Raw genomic sequence first — 11,675 nt, forward strand, 5'->3', positions numbered from 1 at the left:
TTCTCCCTTTTCAGGGTGGTTTGGGATTCGCAAGGATTTCTGTCAGTTTCTGCTTGAAATCTGCCCATTTTTGAGAGAATATGGAAACATTTCCTACGACCTCCACCATGAAGGTAATGAGGAAACCGAAGAAGCGCCAGTTCCAGAGCCTCCTAAGATCGCTCCTATGCTTCGAAAGAAGACCAGGGTAGCTATCACCCAGAGCCCTGGAAAGTATGTCCTCCCACCTCCCAAGTTAAATATCGAAATGCCAGATTAGACAGCCCCTCCCAGGGCGGACCGTGAGCGGACCTGGCCCGCGCTCTCTTCCACCTCCCTCCGCCTCTCCGTTCACCTCCCCCACCCCCAGAACTGGAGCTGGAGCTGGGTCTCCGGGGACTTCCATCTCATGCCTTGTTTGCACTCAATGCCTACCAATGACTCACCGCGACAGGACACGCAGGTGACAGGTGCCTGGAACACGCAGCGTGGTGTGGGGTGCGTGTCAGCGGCTGTGGATCTGATGGAGGGAGCCTGTGGAGAGGGAAGAAGTGACTTCTCCCGGGCAGGTGCCTGCGGAGCTGGCTTGGAGCCATCCTGGATGGCTGATTAGGCCTGAGCAGGAATGGCTACACAGCTGGTTTTCAAAGTGTGAAAATTCCCATTGAAAGTGTTACTGAGAAATGTATTTTTGAACCAGGCCGGCCCGGCCGCGTAGCTCAGATGCCCCTGTTGCGGCATGGTTCGGGGACTGTGCACAGGCCTCGGGCCCCGTGTGCACCCATGCCGCCTCAGCTGGCCATGCTCCTGCCGTGGACGTCGTTTCTCTCTGGGTTTTTACCGGCCCCATTGGTGAGCCCTTTCTAATGGAGTGACTCCGTGCCTGTATAGTATTTATACAAATATTTTAGCGCTGTAATATACCGTGTTAAATCCTAGTCCTGTACAGTATATTCTGTTAAAGTATTTTTTTACAAGCTTGTACTGAGGACATACGTGTTCTGTCGCAGAAGTAGAGGCCGGTGGCACCCCTGTCCTGCCCACTGGGGTGCCACCCCTGCATGGGACATTGCCGTTTCCCCTTCATTCAATTTCTCCACATACATAGTAGCTGCTACTGCCAGAACGGCCACAGTAAGCAAGAAACTGTTTGTGCTTTTTTCTAACATGCTGGGAATACTGACTTGCAGAAAGCCATAAAGCACGACTGGAAACGGGAACACTGGAGAAGGGTGCCGAGACTAGAAATGGCCAGCAGAGTGTGTGCGTTGAGGTCTGGGGCTTTTTGTCCGCCCCCAAGCCGGGCCCATGCTTTTAGCTAGGAGGACCACGGCTCCAGGAGCTGAGGGTACAGCCACGAGTCAGAGGGAAGCAAGCAGATGTGATGGGAACAAGCAGGCCGTGAGTAAAAGAAGGTAAAAGGAGCCCTGGCATTGTCACCTGGGAGCAGGGGAGAGGGGGAGAGGGGGCAGCTGCTACCTTGTCTAAACCGGGCTCCGCTGACGTCCACCGCGCCCACCACTCCGCCCTGGTGCCAGCCTGTAGGAAGCCTATGCTGCCTGAAGGGGGACACTTGGAATGGTGCCACCTTTCCGGCTTGGTGTATAGCAAATGTAGCCCAATCCACTCTTTTTTCCGCCTTTAGCTGTTCAATAAACTGGTTCATCATTTTCCATGTGCACTGTGCGCGTCTTAGTTTGGATATGGTCCAGGATGCTGGAAGTCCTGTCAACGAGCACAAAAGGGAACCTCGAGCTGCCACCAGCAGCCGAGGGGAGCAGGGGTGGGTGAGCATCTCTCAGGAGTCTCCAGGGGCAGCTGGAATATGCAGTACAGAGAGGAAAGCCGGGGGCCCCGGGATTCGGCTGTTGGTGGGGGAGCACACGGCCACAATGCTGACGGGTGAGGAGGCGCCCGACAGTGTTTGCGAGTTCCCAGACATTCTAAGGTGGAACTCGGCTTTTCAGTGGTCCCGAGGCATTGCCCAGTCAGGTGGGCACTGAGTACCGCTTACATCTATGCAAAATGCACTGTGATTTCTGTGTAGCACACCCTAGCTGTCTCTAGAGACAGTTAACTCAGGTGGCGTTTCAGCTCACGGTTTGTATGAATCGACAAGGAAGGCCACCTTTTGCTGGTGATGGAAGGCTTTTTGCAGGTACCCAAGGGCCACCGATGGACCACTGCTTAAGCTCCTTAGATTCAAACTTGCTGTGAGACAGCACGCTTCTCCATAACCACGGTAACTGTGAGTTAAGTGGCAGGTACCTTGCCTCCAGCTGTACGTCCCCCTGAGTCCTCAGGACCCCATGAAGCACGTGCTCCTACGAGTATCCTTGTGGGGAAGCAGAGGCTCCGAGGGTGTGAGCCAGGCAGCAGGGGATCAGCAGGTCTGTGGTGCCGGCCTTGGCATCTTCTGGCCGAGCCCTCGCTCTCACCCACTGGGCCGGGCGCCTGGGCCGTGGGCAGGTGACGTATTGGGTTTGGAGGCATTTCTGATTTGTGGAAATCTCAGGAAGATCCTCGAGCCCGTGACCAGAGTAGGGTGGGGGGCATCAGTGGAGGTGGCCACGCATGTGGGGAGAACGTGCCAGATGGGCGGTTGCGCATGGCCGCCTGTCTGATGCTTGAGCAGCAGGCCCCAGAACAGGATGGCAGCACTCAGGGCCTGGGCGCAAACCCAGACGGGGGTCCCATGGACGGCGGTCGGTGGAAAGTGAGCCGCACCGTGGGTGAAGGCCCAGGGTGACCGCGCCGTCCCGGGTGATGGGAGACTAGGCGTGCAGAGAGAGACCAGCCTGGGGTGGACACGTGCAGGCTGAGGAGCAGCAGGGGACGGTAGCCTGTCCTCCTCTGTCCCCAGGAGCTCACCCGTCACCTCTGCAGCTCCTGCCCTGATCCTCCTGCGGACCGACGGCAGGGCCTGGAGAGGGTCTCCGTGGAGGACCACCGGCCCGGCCTGTGACAGTGCCAAAAGGGCAGGGTGCCTGTGCCGTTGACCTAGGGCCCAGTCCCGGGCGTTGCTCGTGCTTGAAAGCATGGGTGCAGTGCACGGCCCTGACGGCCAGTGGACACAGAGGAGGACCGCTGACCTCGTGCGTGACACGTGGGTCCGGGCACGTCTGCCTGGCCCGGGGGCTCCGGGACCAGTAGGCCGTGCCCGGTTGGCACAAGCGCTCGGCCCGTGGCTCTGCGCCCGTGCCCGCGTGTCATCGTGTCCCCTGCGCTGACGGGCGTGAAGCAGGAGGCTGACACGCTGACGGGCCCGCCCTTGGTGATGTCACTTCCCGGCTGGGCTGCGATGTCCCCCCCGAGCAGCCCGGGCACTCCTGTGAGCGGCTGCGCGGGAGCCTGAGGCCAGGGTGCTGCCGGCCGCGCCGCACTGTCCCGTTTACCTGGAGGAGGGACACGCCGCCCTCCGCGTGGCCGCGGCCGAGAAGGGCCCCCCCGCGGGCAGGGTGCCCGGCTTTGCGAGGCGCCTCTTCCTCCCGACGCGGGGGCTCCGGCCCTCGGCTCAGGGAGCTGCACCCCCCAGTCCCTCGCCCTGGCCCAGCCCGTGCCCGCGGGGCACCCCGACCTCAGGCTGCTGCCTGGGGAAGCCGCTTTCCAGGATTTGGCCGAAGAGCCGTCGTTCAAAGGGCCTCGCGCCACCTGCGAGGGCACCCCTCAAGTCAAGACCTGCAAGCGGCCTTTGTCAGAGCTGCGCAGGGTGCGTTTCTCCGCCGAGGCCGCGCACAGCCGCTCTCCCCCAGGCCGCTGGGCCCTCCCTGTCACCCCTGCCCACGTGGACTCCAGCCGGCGGCCCGACCCGTCATCAGGGCCCTGGTCAAGACTAGTGAGCTCCGCCAGCCTGCGGCTGACCTTCGGGCCCCAGTGGAGGCGCAGCTGTTCGGGGCTGTGGGGGAGGAGGCCGCATCCCCCCTCCTCCTCCTCCTCCTCCTCCTCCTCTTCTTACTCTGTCGTGTTCCCGGGCACCCTGGAGGAGGCGGCTGGTGCTGGGGAACCCAGTCCCCCCCAGATCCCCTCCCCCACTGCCATGGCCACCCGTCCACGGAGCCAATCTGAAGACGACGGCCTCAGCCCCCCAGATGAGGAAGGGCCGAGCACCTCGCATGACCAGGAAGATGCCGAGTCCTTGCTCCAAGATGCACTACATCTGAAGGTGGCTGACCTGATGGGGTTCCTCCTGCTCAAGTATCGCCAAAAGGAGCCGAGCACAAAGGCAGAAATGCTGACCGTCCTCAAGGATTACCAGGACCACTTCCCCGTGGTCTTCAGGCGAGCCTGCGAGTGCATGCAGCTGGTCTTTGGCGTGGACGTGAAGGAGGTGGACCCCTGCGATCACTCCTACGTCCTGGTCCCCACCCTGGGCTTCACCTGCGATGCGGTGCTGAGCGACGGGCAGTGCATGCCCAAGGCCGGCCTCCTGGTCTTGCTCCTGGGCCGGATCGCCCTGTCCGGAGATCGCTGCCCCGAGGAGGAGGTCTGGGGAGCACTCGGCAAGCTGGGGGTGTGTGCCGGGCGGGAGCACCGCATCTACGGGGAGCCCAGGGAGCTGCTCACCGAAGTGTGGGTGCAGGAGGGCTACGTGGAGTACCGGCCGGTGCCCCACAGCGACCCCGCCCGCTACGAGTTCCTGTGGGGTCCCCGGGCCCACGCGGAGACCAGCGAGTGGCAGGTCCTGGAGCATCTGCTCTGGGTCAATAGCTTGGATCCCAGGTCCTCGGCATCCCTGTGGGCAGAGGGTGTGAGCGATGAGGAAGAGGGGGCCTGAGCCAGGGCCGCAGCCAGGCTCCTTCCAGGCCCACGTCCAGCAGCTTCTCCCGTGGGGCAGGCAGGGAGGCAGATGCTTCTCTCTGAGTGTGAAGAGGGCGCGGTCAGCCTTCTAAGTAGGGAGGGCCCGGACCCGTCGGGGGGACCCGGTGTGTACCCACTTTGGGTTCCTGTTGTGCATGACGACATGGAATTTCATCTCTGTTTTCTTTAGGAATTTGTCAAATATTGTTCCACTTGAAAGAAGGCTTAATGAGCTTCAGAATCAAAGTTTGTGAATGGCATTAAGCACAGATGTATTTGCACTAATCCGGTTCACCGACAAGAGTTTTGCTACTGTGTAAAACAAATTGTAAGATTCCCATATTAGTTTGTGATCCTGAACAAGGTATCATGGCATTGGAATAGGAATTTCCTTGGAAATGTGAAAGTAATTAGCAGTACAACTGAAGGCCACCCCCTTGTTCCTCGGGACACCCCGTCGTCAGGTCAGTGGTGTGTGCCCTGCACTGGGACACTCCTGTGCCCACCATAGGGTACGACCAGGTCCCGGGCATGTGGGCCAGATTGTGAGGGGCTGCTTGGGGGCGCGGGAATTGTCGGAGCCCATCATCCTGGCGAGAGGCCACCCGCTAGGCCCTGAGGAAGGGAGAATGTGGGTGAATGGAGGGCCGACAGTTTGGGTGTTGCAGAGACACCTGGTTGGGGACGCTGGGGTAGGGGGGCCAGGACCCGTGGGATCCGCTGGCTGTTAGAAGTTCCTCTCTGTGTTATCATGCTCTCTGTTCAATGGTTTCAGTCAAGGTTTCTCTTAATAAATTTCCCTGAAAGTTTCTGCTGAGTCTGGGCTCTGCTGTGGGCAATGGAGGGAAAGGGCTGCTGGGGGTCGGTGGGGGTCCAGAGAAGGATTCCTGCTCAGCACCCATGGGACACCTCTCCAGTGAGAGGTAGGGTAGGCACTTTGCAGACCCAGAAATGGGGAGGATTTTTCTTCCATTTCATAGTTGAATTGTAAAGTTTTGGGGAAAAGTGATAATTGCCTAAAAAGGAAGTAGAGAATTTAAAATGTAAATGAAAAACTTGATTTTCTCAACAGGAAAAAGGGAACATAGGAGCAAAAATAGTTGGACAGACAGTGCTATGGACTGAATATTTGTAAACGTCGCCCCCTCATTCACCTCTTAAATTCTAACCCCCAAAGGGGTTGGATTTGGAGGTGCGGCCCTGGGAAGTGATGAGCTCATGAGAGGGGGGAGCCCTCGTGAATGACATTACTTCCCTTGTAAAAGACACCCCAGACAGCTGCCTCAACCTCTTCTGCCATGTGAGAAGATGGCTACTTGATACAATTAGACCAGTAATCAGTCCATATAAACAAGGGCTTTATTCCTATTACCTTATTACTCAACCGTACAAAGGAACGAAATTGGGTCATTTGTAGAGACGTGGATGGATCTAGAAACTGTCATACAGAGTGAAGGAAGTCAGAGAGAGAAAAACAAATATCATATATTAAGGCATATATGTGGAATCTAGAAAAATGGTACAGATGAACTGGTGTGCAGGACAGAAATAGAGACACAGCTGTAGAGCACAAACATATGGACACCAAGAAGGAAAAGTGGTGGAGGCGGGGGTGTGGTGGTGTGATGAGTTGGGAGATTGGGACTGACATATGTACACTAATACTTATAAAAGGGATAACTAATAATCTGTATAAAAAAATAAACAAAATAAAATTCAAAACTTACAAAAACAGAGAAAGAGAAAAGAATAGCTTTATGACATTAACAATCACAGTAGCCACCCACCTGTAAAGACAGATTGACCCGTGTGCCCCCATGGGCTCTGCATCGCCAAGTTTGCTCCTCCAACTCCGCAGCCTTGCAGGGAGCCCTTCCTATTGGTGGAAGGCCAGTGGGCGTGTCTTTTGCTTCCGGAGGCGCCAAGCCTTGGGACCTCAGGCCCTCAGTGCGCATGCCTACTGCTGCTTCCGTCGCAAAGCGCCTCACGTGCTCTTCTCATCCAACCAGTTTCTCTGGAAAGAGACGTCTAGAACGTTCTCCCTCACCTTCCTGGGACTTCCGGGAGCACCCGGAAACCCACGTGGCGTTCGCACAGAGTGCCCGGGCCGGTCGGCTGCTCAGTTGCTGGCTGCAGTGCCCAGACGAGCTAGCTCTTCAGCCCGTCCTGAGCGGGACTCCGGAGTCATCCACAGAGTCAGAGCAAGTCAGGAGCCAGGCGGGGGCTTTGCCGGGGGCAGGACTCCGCAGGTACCCCGGGGGGGCCGTGGGAAGGAATGGAGTTGGGGGGAGGGCTACGGGCTGCCCGATTGGGAGTGGGGGAGGGGCGGCTGAGGGCAGCGGGCCGAAGGGGTGCTGAGGGAAGGGTCCCCCAGTGTGCGGGTCCGAGGGGAGGACCTCTGTCTGCCGGGGTGGCTGGTGGGGGCCGTTCTGGAGTCGGGGTGCAGAGGGTGGGGCTAATGGCTAAGCGTGGGGGCGGCGCGGAGCGGAGGGCTTCCTGCCGGGCGGGTGGGGCCGGCTTTGGGGGCCAGAGGAGAGGACGACTGGCTGTGGGGGTGGGGAGGACGGCCCCCCCCCAACGGGCTGAGATGGGAGGGGAGGGCTAAGGGCCGCTGTGTGTGGCGGGAGGAAGGAGGAGCTACTCCTGGCTGAGGCGGGGGTCGATGGGGAGGACTCCCGGGCCCGGGTGCGGTTGGCGTTAGGGGAGCTCCCGCCGCGGCGGGGGGTGGGGGTGAGGACGCTCTCCATACATTTAACAGTATTGCAATTTTGCATGAAAAGTTTTCTCATCCTGGGGAAATTTTATTTGATGGTACTAATGATAATGTATCTTTAAATATTTGGAAACCCATGGATCAAAGAAAATAATCACAGAGGGACTTAGAAAATATTTCCAACTGAAAACTAAAAGAACACAACTTAGCAAAATCAGTGGGAGGCAGCAACAAACGACAGGAGGAAACGGTATTCCTCTAAATGCTTCTGTTAGAAAAGAGTCAGAACATAAAATCAGTGAGCTAACGGTCCATTTCGAGATGCTAGAAAAAGATGACCAAAGGAACTATGAAATGAAGTAATAAGAGAGCTAAGACAGGAAATCAGTGCTGGAAAGCAAATTATGGGGCTTTCCTGGTGGCGCAGTGGTTGAGAATCCGCCTGCCGATGCAGGGGACGCGGGTTCGTGCCCCGGTCCGGGAGGATCCCACATGCCGCGGAGCAGCCGGGCCCGTGAGCCGTGGCCGCTGAGCCTGCGCGTCCGGAGCCTGTGCTCCGCAACGGGAGAGGCCGCGACAGTGAGAGGCCCGCGTACAGGAAAAAAAAAAATGCAAATTATGGACATAATGAACAAAGAAGCCATGCTCTTCTTTCAAAAGAGCAAGAAAACTGAGAAAGCCCTAGAAAGATGAATCAAGGAAAAATAGAAAGAACGCTAATCACCAATATCCAGAATGAAACAGGGCTGATGTTACGTATCAGATGTATATTCAAAAGAGAGTATAGGGATATTATGGAAATAGTTATGCTAAAAAATTGGAAGACTTGAAAAATTCCTTGGGGAAAAGGCAGCTTCCTAAAACTGATGCCAGAAATGTAGAAGAGGTGATGAGCCTTCTATCTATTTTAAAAAAATATTTTATTCTTTTTTATTACTGTTTCTTGTGTCGTATACAAAAAGTGCTCTTTTATTATTTTTTTAAAAATTTATTTTTACTTTTGGATGCATTGGGTCTTCGTAGCTGCCCACGGACTTTCTCTCGTCGCGGCGAGCGGGGGCTACTCTTCGTTGAGGTGCGCGGGCCTCTCATTACGGTGGCTTCTCTTGTTGCGGAGCACGGGCTCCAGGCATGTGGGCTTCAGTGGTTGTGTCACGTGGGCTCAGTAGTTATGGCTCGTGGGCTCTAGAGCGCTGGGTCAGTGGTTGTGGCACGTGGGGTTAGTTGCTCCGCGGTAAGTGGGATCTTCACGGACCAGGAATCGAACCCGTGTCCCATGCACTGGCAGGTGGATTCTTAACCACTGCGCCACCAGGGAAGTCCCTAGCCTTCCATTGTGTAAGAAAATTTAATTTATCGAAAAAGGTTCCTAAAGTCAAGCAAACAAAACAGGGCCGGGAGGTGCTCCAGGCTGCTGCTGTGAGCGGCTGTAGGGTGGGCTGTGTGGCACAAACATGATTCTCTCCTCTTTGCACCCTCAGGCCGATTCCCACACTTCAGCAGTCTGTGCACACCTGTTGGATCGCTTCCCCCCACCCTCAGGTCCTCGGAGATGGCGATGGCTCTGGCGATACTGCGGGACTGGTGCAGGTCGATGGGCGTGAACGCTCAGCGATCTCTGCTCATCCTGGGTGTCCCAGACGACGGCGAAGACCAGGAATTCCAGGAGGCTGTGCAGGCTGCCCTGCGTTCCCTGGGCAGGTACCGAGTGCTGCACAAGGGCTACAGAAAGGAGCTGGGGTCGAGGGTTGCCCTGGTCGAGTTTGCTGAGTATATAAATCGAAGCTTGATCCCCCGCCAAATACCAGGCAAGGGGGGGCCCTGGACTGTGGCCTGCCTGCCCCAGGCCCCTGATGCTGAGTCACAGGATAGACCCAGTTTCCCTGCACAGCCCCAGAGACAAGCAGTGGTTGGCAGGGCAGGTGAGGCAGGAACTGCAGGTCACTCAGGAACTGCGGGTGAGGAGGAAGCTGTAGGGGAGGCGGGAGCCGCAGGTATGGAGGGAGACGCAGGTGAGGAGGAAGGCTTAGGTGAGGTGGCAGCGGGAGGTGAGGAAGGAGCTGGAGTTGAGGCAGGAGCTGCAGGTGAGGCAGGAGGTGCAGGTGAGGGAGGGGCTGGAGGTGAGGCAGGGGCTGGAGGCGAGGAGGGAGCTGCAGGTGAGGAGGGAGCTGCAGGTGAGGCAGGAGGTGCAGGTGAGGGAGGGGCTGGAGGTGAGGGAGGGGCTGGAGGTGAGGCAGGGGCTGGAGGTGAGGCAGGAGCTGCAGGTGAGGCAGGAGGTGCAGGTGAGGCAGGAGGTGCAGGTGAGGAAGGGGCTGGAGGTGAGGCAGGGGCTGGAGGCGAGGAAGGAGCTGCAGGTGAGGCAGGAGCTGCAGGTGAGGCAGGAGGTGCAGGTGAGGCGGGAGCCGCAGGTGAGGAGGGAGCCGCAGGTGAGGAGGAAGGTCCAGGTGAGGCAGGGGATGGAGGTGAGGCAGGGGTTGAGGGTGAAGCAGGAGCTGAAGGTGAAGCAGGAATGTCAGATGAGGAGGGAGCTGCAGGTGAAGGAAATGTTGCAGGCGAGGCAGCACTTCCGAGTATGGCAGGACCCGCGGGCGAGGCAATGACCGCGGCTGAGGAAGCAGCTGTGGAAGCGGCAGGCGCCGTGGGTGAGGCGGGGCCCTGTACCCAGCAGTGGAGGCAGGCCTTGCAGGCCGTGCCAGACACCGCGGGCTCCCAGGAGCTGGGAACCTTCTCTGGGATGCAAGAGCCGGGCCACGGGGAAGAGTCCTTTGAGAGCTGGCTGCAGCAGGCCAGCGACATGCTGCACCTGTGGCGCCACGTGTCTGAGGGGGAGAGGAGGAGGAGGCTGGTGGAGAGCCTGCGCGGCCCCGCGCTGGACGTCCTGCGCGGCCTCCTGGCGGAAGATCCCGAGCTGGCCGCCCAGGACTGCCTGGCCGCGCTGGTGCAGGTGTTTGGGAACACGGACCCCCGGGAGAGCGCTCGGCTGAAGTTCCTGACCTGTGCCCAGCGGCCCGAGGAGACTCTCTCTGCGTACGTGATGCGCCTGGAAGGCCTGCTGCAGTCGGCCCTGGAGAAGGGGGCCATCCTCCCGGCCGTGGCGGACCAGGTGCGCGCCCGGCAGGTGCTGATGCGGGCCCGGCTGAACGACACGCTCCAGCAGACGCTGAGGACGCAGCTGATGACCAGGCCTCCCGGCTTCGTGCGGATGCTGCGGCTCCTCCAGATGACCGAGGCCTGCGAGGCCGCCCCGGCTAGCAGGGAGCTGTTCCCAGGGGAAGAAGAGGCCCGTGTGGACGTTGGAGTCCTGGCAGCAGCCGCCCAGGCCGCCCCGGCCCATGAGGCCATCACCGCGGGCCCCACTGCGGATGGCACCAAGGCCTCCCCGGCCGGTGAAGATACCTCCACCCAGGCCGCCCTTTCCAAGCAAGGTCGCGCCGAGGACCACCCGGCGCCCGAAGAGGCCAGTGAGGCAGTTGCGGGCACTGCCAAGGCTGGCGAGGCGGGCCCTGAAGACCATGGTGCCGCCAGGGCAGCCCCTGGCCCTGGGGAGACCAGCAAGGCCTCCGCGGCCACTCAGGAAGGTGGAAGAGCTCCCGGCCCTGCGGGCCTAGGTCCGGCAGGACCCACACATGCCCGCGGAGTCCCCATGCCTGGCCGGATGGGCAGTGCTTCCCCGGTGGCCCCAGGAGGTCCTGGCTGGGAGCCAGAGGGCCTCGCCCAGGCAGGAGGCCAGCAGGCCGAGGAGACCCCCGAGGAGGGGCTCCAGCATGTCCCAGAAGAGCCGGGAAATGAGGACGGGGCTGCAGAGATGAGCCCCCCGGGGTCGTCCTCGGGCCAGTAGGCTCAGCAGGCCCCGGGGCCCCCAGGCTTGGAGGCAGGGGGAGGCCAGCCCTGGCAGCCTCCTGGCCCCACGTTAGGGGCCACTCAAGGTGCCTGGGCCTCCCTCCCGAGAGGGGACCCCTGTTCGTCATCCCCTGGGCAGGCTGCTCCCTGTCCTGGCGAGCCCCAATGTGTCCCTGTAGGCCCCAGAGGGACCCAGGTGTCAAGGAACCCCCCAGCCCCCGCTCCCCTCCCCCCCAACACACACACCCTAGCCATCGCCCCCCCAACCCCGGAGAGCCCTGAGGTACGACACGTGCCAGCCAAGGCTCTGGTCTGTGTGGGCCAGTGTCGTGAGCTCAACGTGTGC

General features: G+C 59.5%; 4 protein-coding genes across 5 annotated transcripts in view; all 4 read left to right on the forward strand.

Annotated features, from left to right (window-relative positions):
- The window catches only part of TMEM185A (transmembrane protein 185A), a 36,457-nt gene extending 34,805 nt beyond the window's left edge, over positions 1 to 1,652 (forward strand). For both annotated transcript variants that reach the window (XM_067024300.1, XM_067024301.1), the window contains one exon: positions 15 to 1,652. In XM_067024300.1, coding sequence (XP_066880401.1) covers positions 15 to 259 — 245 coding nt within the window. In that variant the 3' untranslated portion in view covers positions 260 to 1,652. The remainder of the gene's footprint in view (positions 1 to 14) is intronic.
- Positions 1,653 to 2,587: 935 nt separating this feature from the next.
- On the forward strand, positions 2,588 to 4,847 carry LOC131748849 (melanoma-associated antigen 8-like). Its single transcript, XM_067023909.1, has 2 exons — positions 2,588 to 2,695; positions 3,533 to 4,847. Exons 1-2 carry the CDS (start codon positions 2,588 to 2,590, stop codon positions 4,751 to 4,753), a joined length of 1,329 nt encoding a protein of 442 aa, XP_066880010.1. The 3' UTR covers positions 4,754 to 4,847.
- A 4,127-nt stretch (positions 4,848 to 8,974) lies between these two features.
- LOC131748775 (paraneoplastic antigen Ma6E-like) lies at positions 8,975 to 10,027 on the forward strand. Its single transcript, XM_067023910.1, has 2 exons — positions 8,975 to 9,897; positions 10,014 to 10,027. The coding sequence occupies exons 1-2, from the start codon at positions 9,042 to 9,044 to the stop codon at positions 10,025 to 10,027; spliced, it is 870 nt and encodes a 289-aa protein (XP_066880011.1). The 5' UTR covers positions 8,975 to 9,041.
- Positions 10,028 to 10,032: 5 nt separating this feature from the next.
- On the forward strand, positions 10,033 to 11,586 carry LOC136793475 (paraneoplastic antigen Ma6F-like). Its single transcript, XM_067024302.1, has one exon. The coding sequence runs from the start codon at positions 10,062 to 10,064 to the stop codon at positions 11,325 to 11,327; it is 1,266 nt and encodes a 421-aa protein (XP_066880403.1). The 5' UTR covers positions 10,033 to 10,061; the 3' UTR covers positions 11,328 to 11,586.
- The last annotated feature ends 89 nt before the right edge of the window (positions 11,587 to 11,675 follow it).

The sequence above is a fragment of the Kogia breviceps genome, chromosome X, assembly GCF_026419965.1.
Source record: "Kogia breviceps isolate mKogBre1 chromosome X, mKogBre1 haplotype 1, whole genome shotgun sequence".
Classification (NCBI taxonomy): domain Eukaryota; kingdom Metazoa; phylum Chordata; class Mammalia; order Artiodactyla; family Physeteridae; genus Kogia; species Kogia breviceps.

What these genes read in the sequence shown, in the direction of transcription:
- LOC131748849 (XM_067023909.1), top strand. Translation starts at nt 2,588, where the DNA reads ATGGCCGCCTGTCTGATGCTTGAGCAGCAGGCCCCAGAACAGGATGGC. An exon ending in TGGACGGCGGTCGGTGGAAA is followed by an intron (nt 2,696 to 3,532) that starts GTGAGCCGCACC and finishes GCCCTGGCCCAG; the next exon opens with CCCGTGCCCGCGGGGCACCC.
- LOC131748775 (XM_067023910.1), top strand. Translation starts at nt 9,042, where the DNA reads ATGGCGATGGCTCTGGCGATACTGCGGGACTGGTGCAGGTCGATGGGC.
- LOC136793475 (XM_067024302.1), top strand. Translation starts at nt 10,062, where the DNA reads ATGGCAGGACCCGCGGGCGAGGCAATGACCGCGGCTGAGGAAGCAGCT.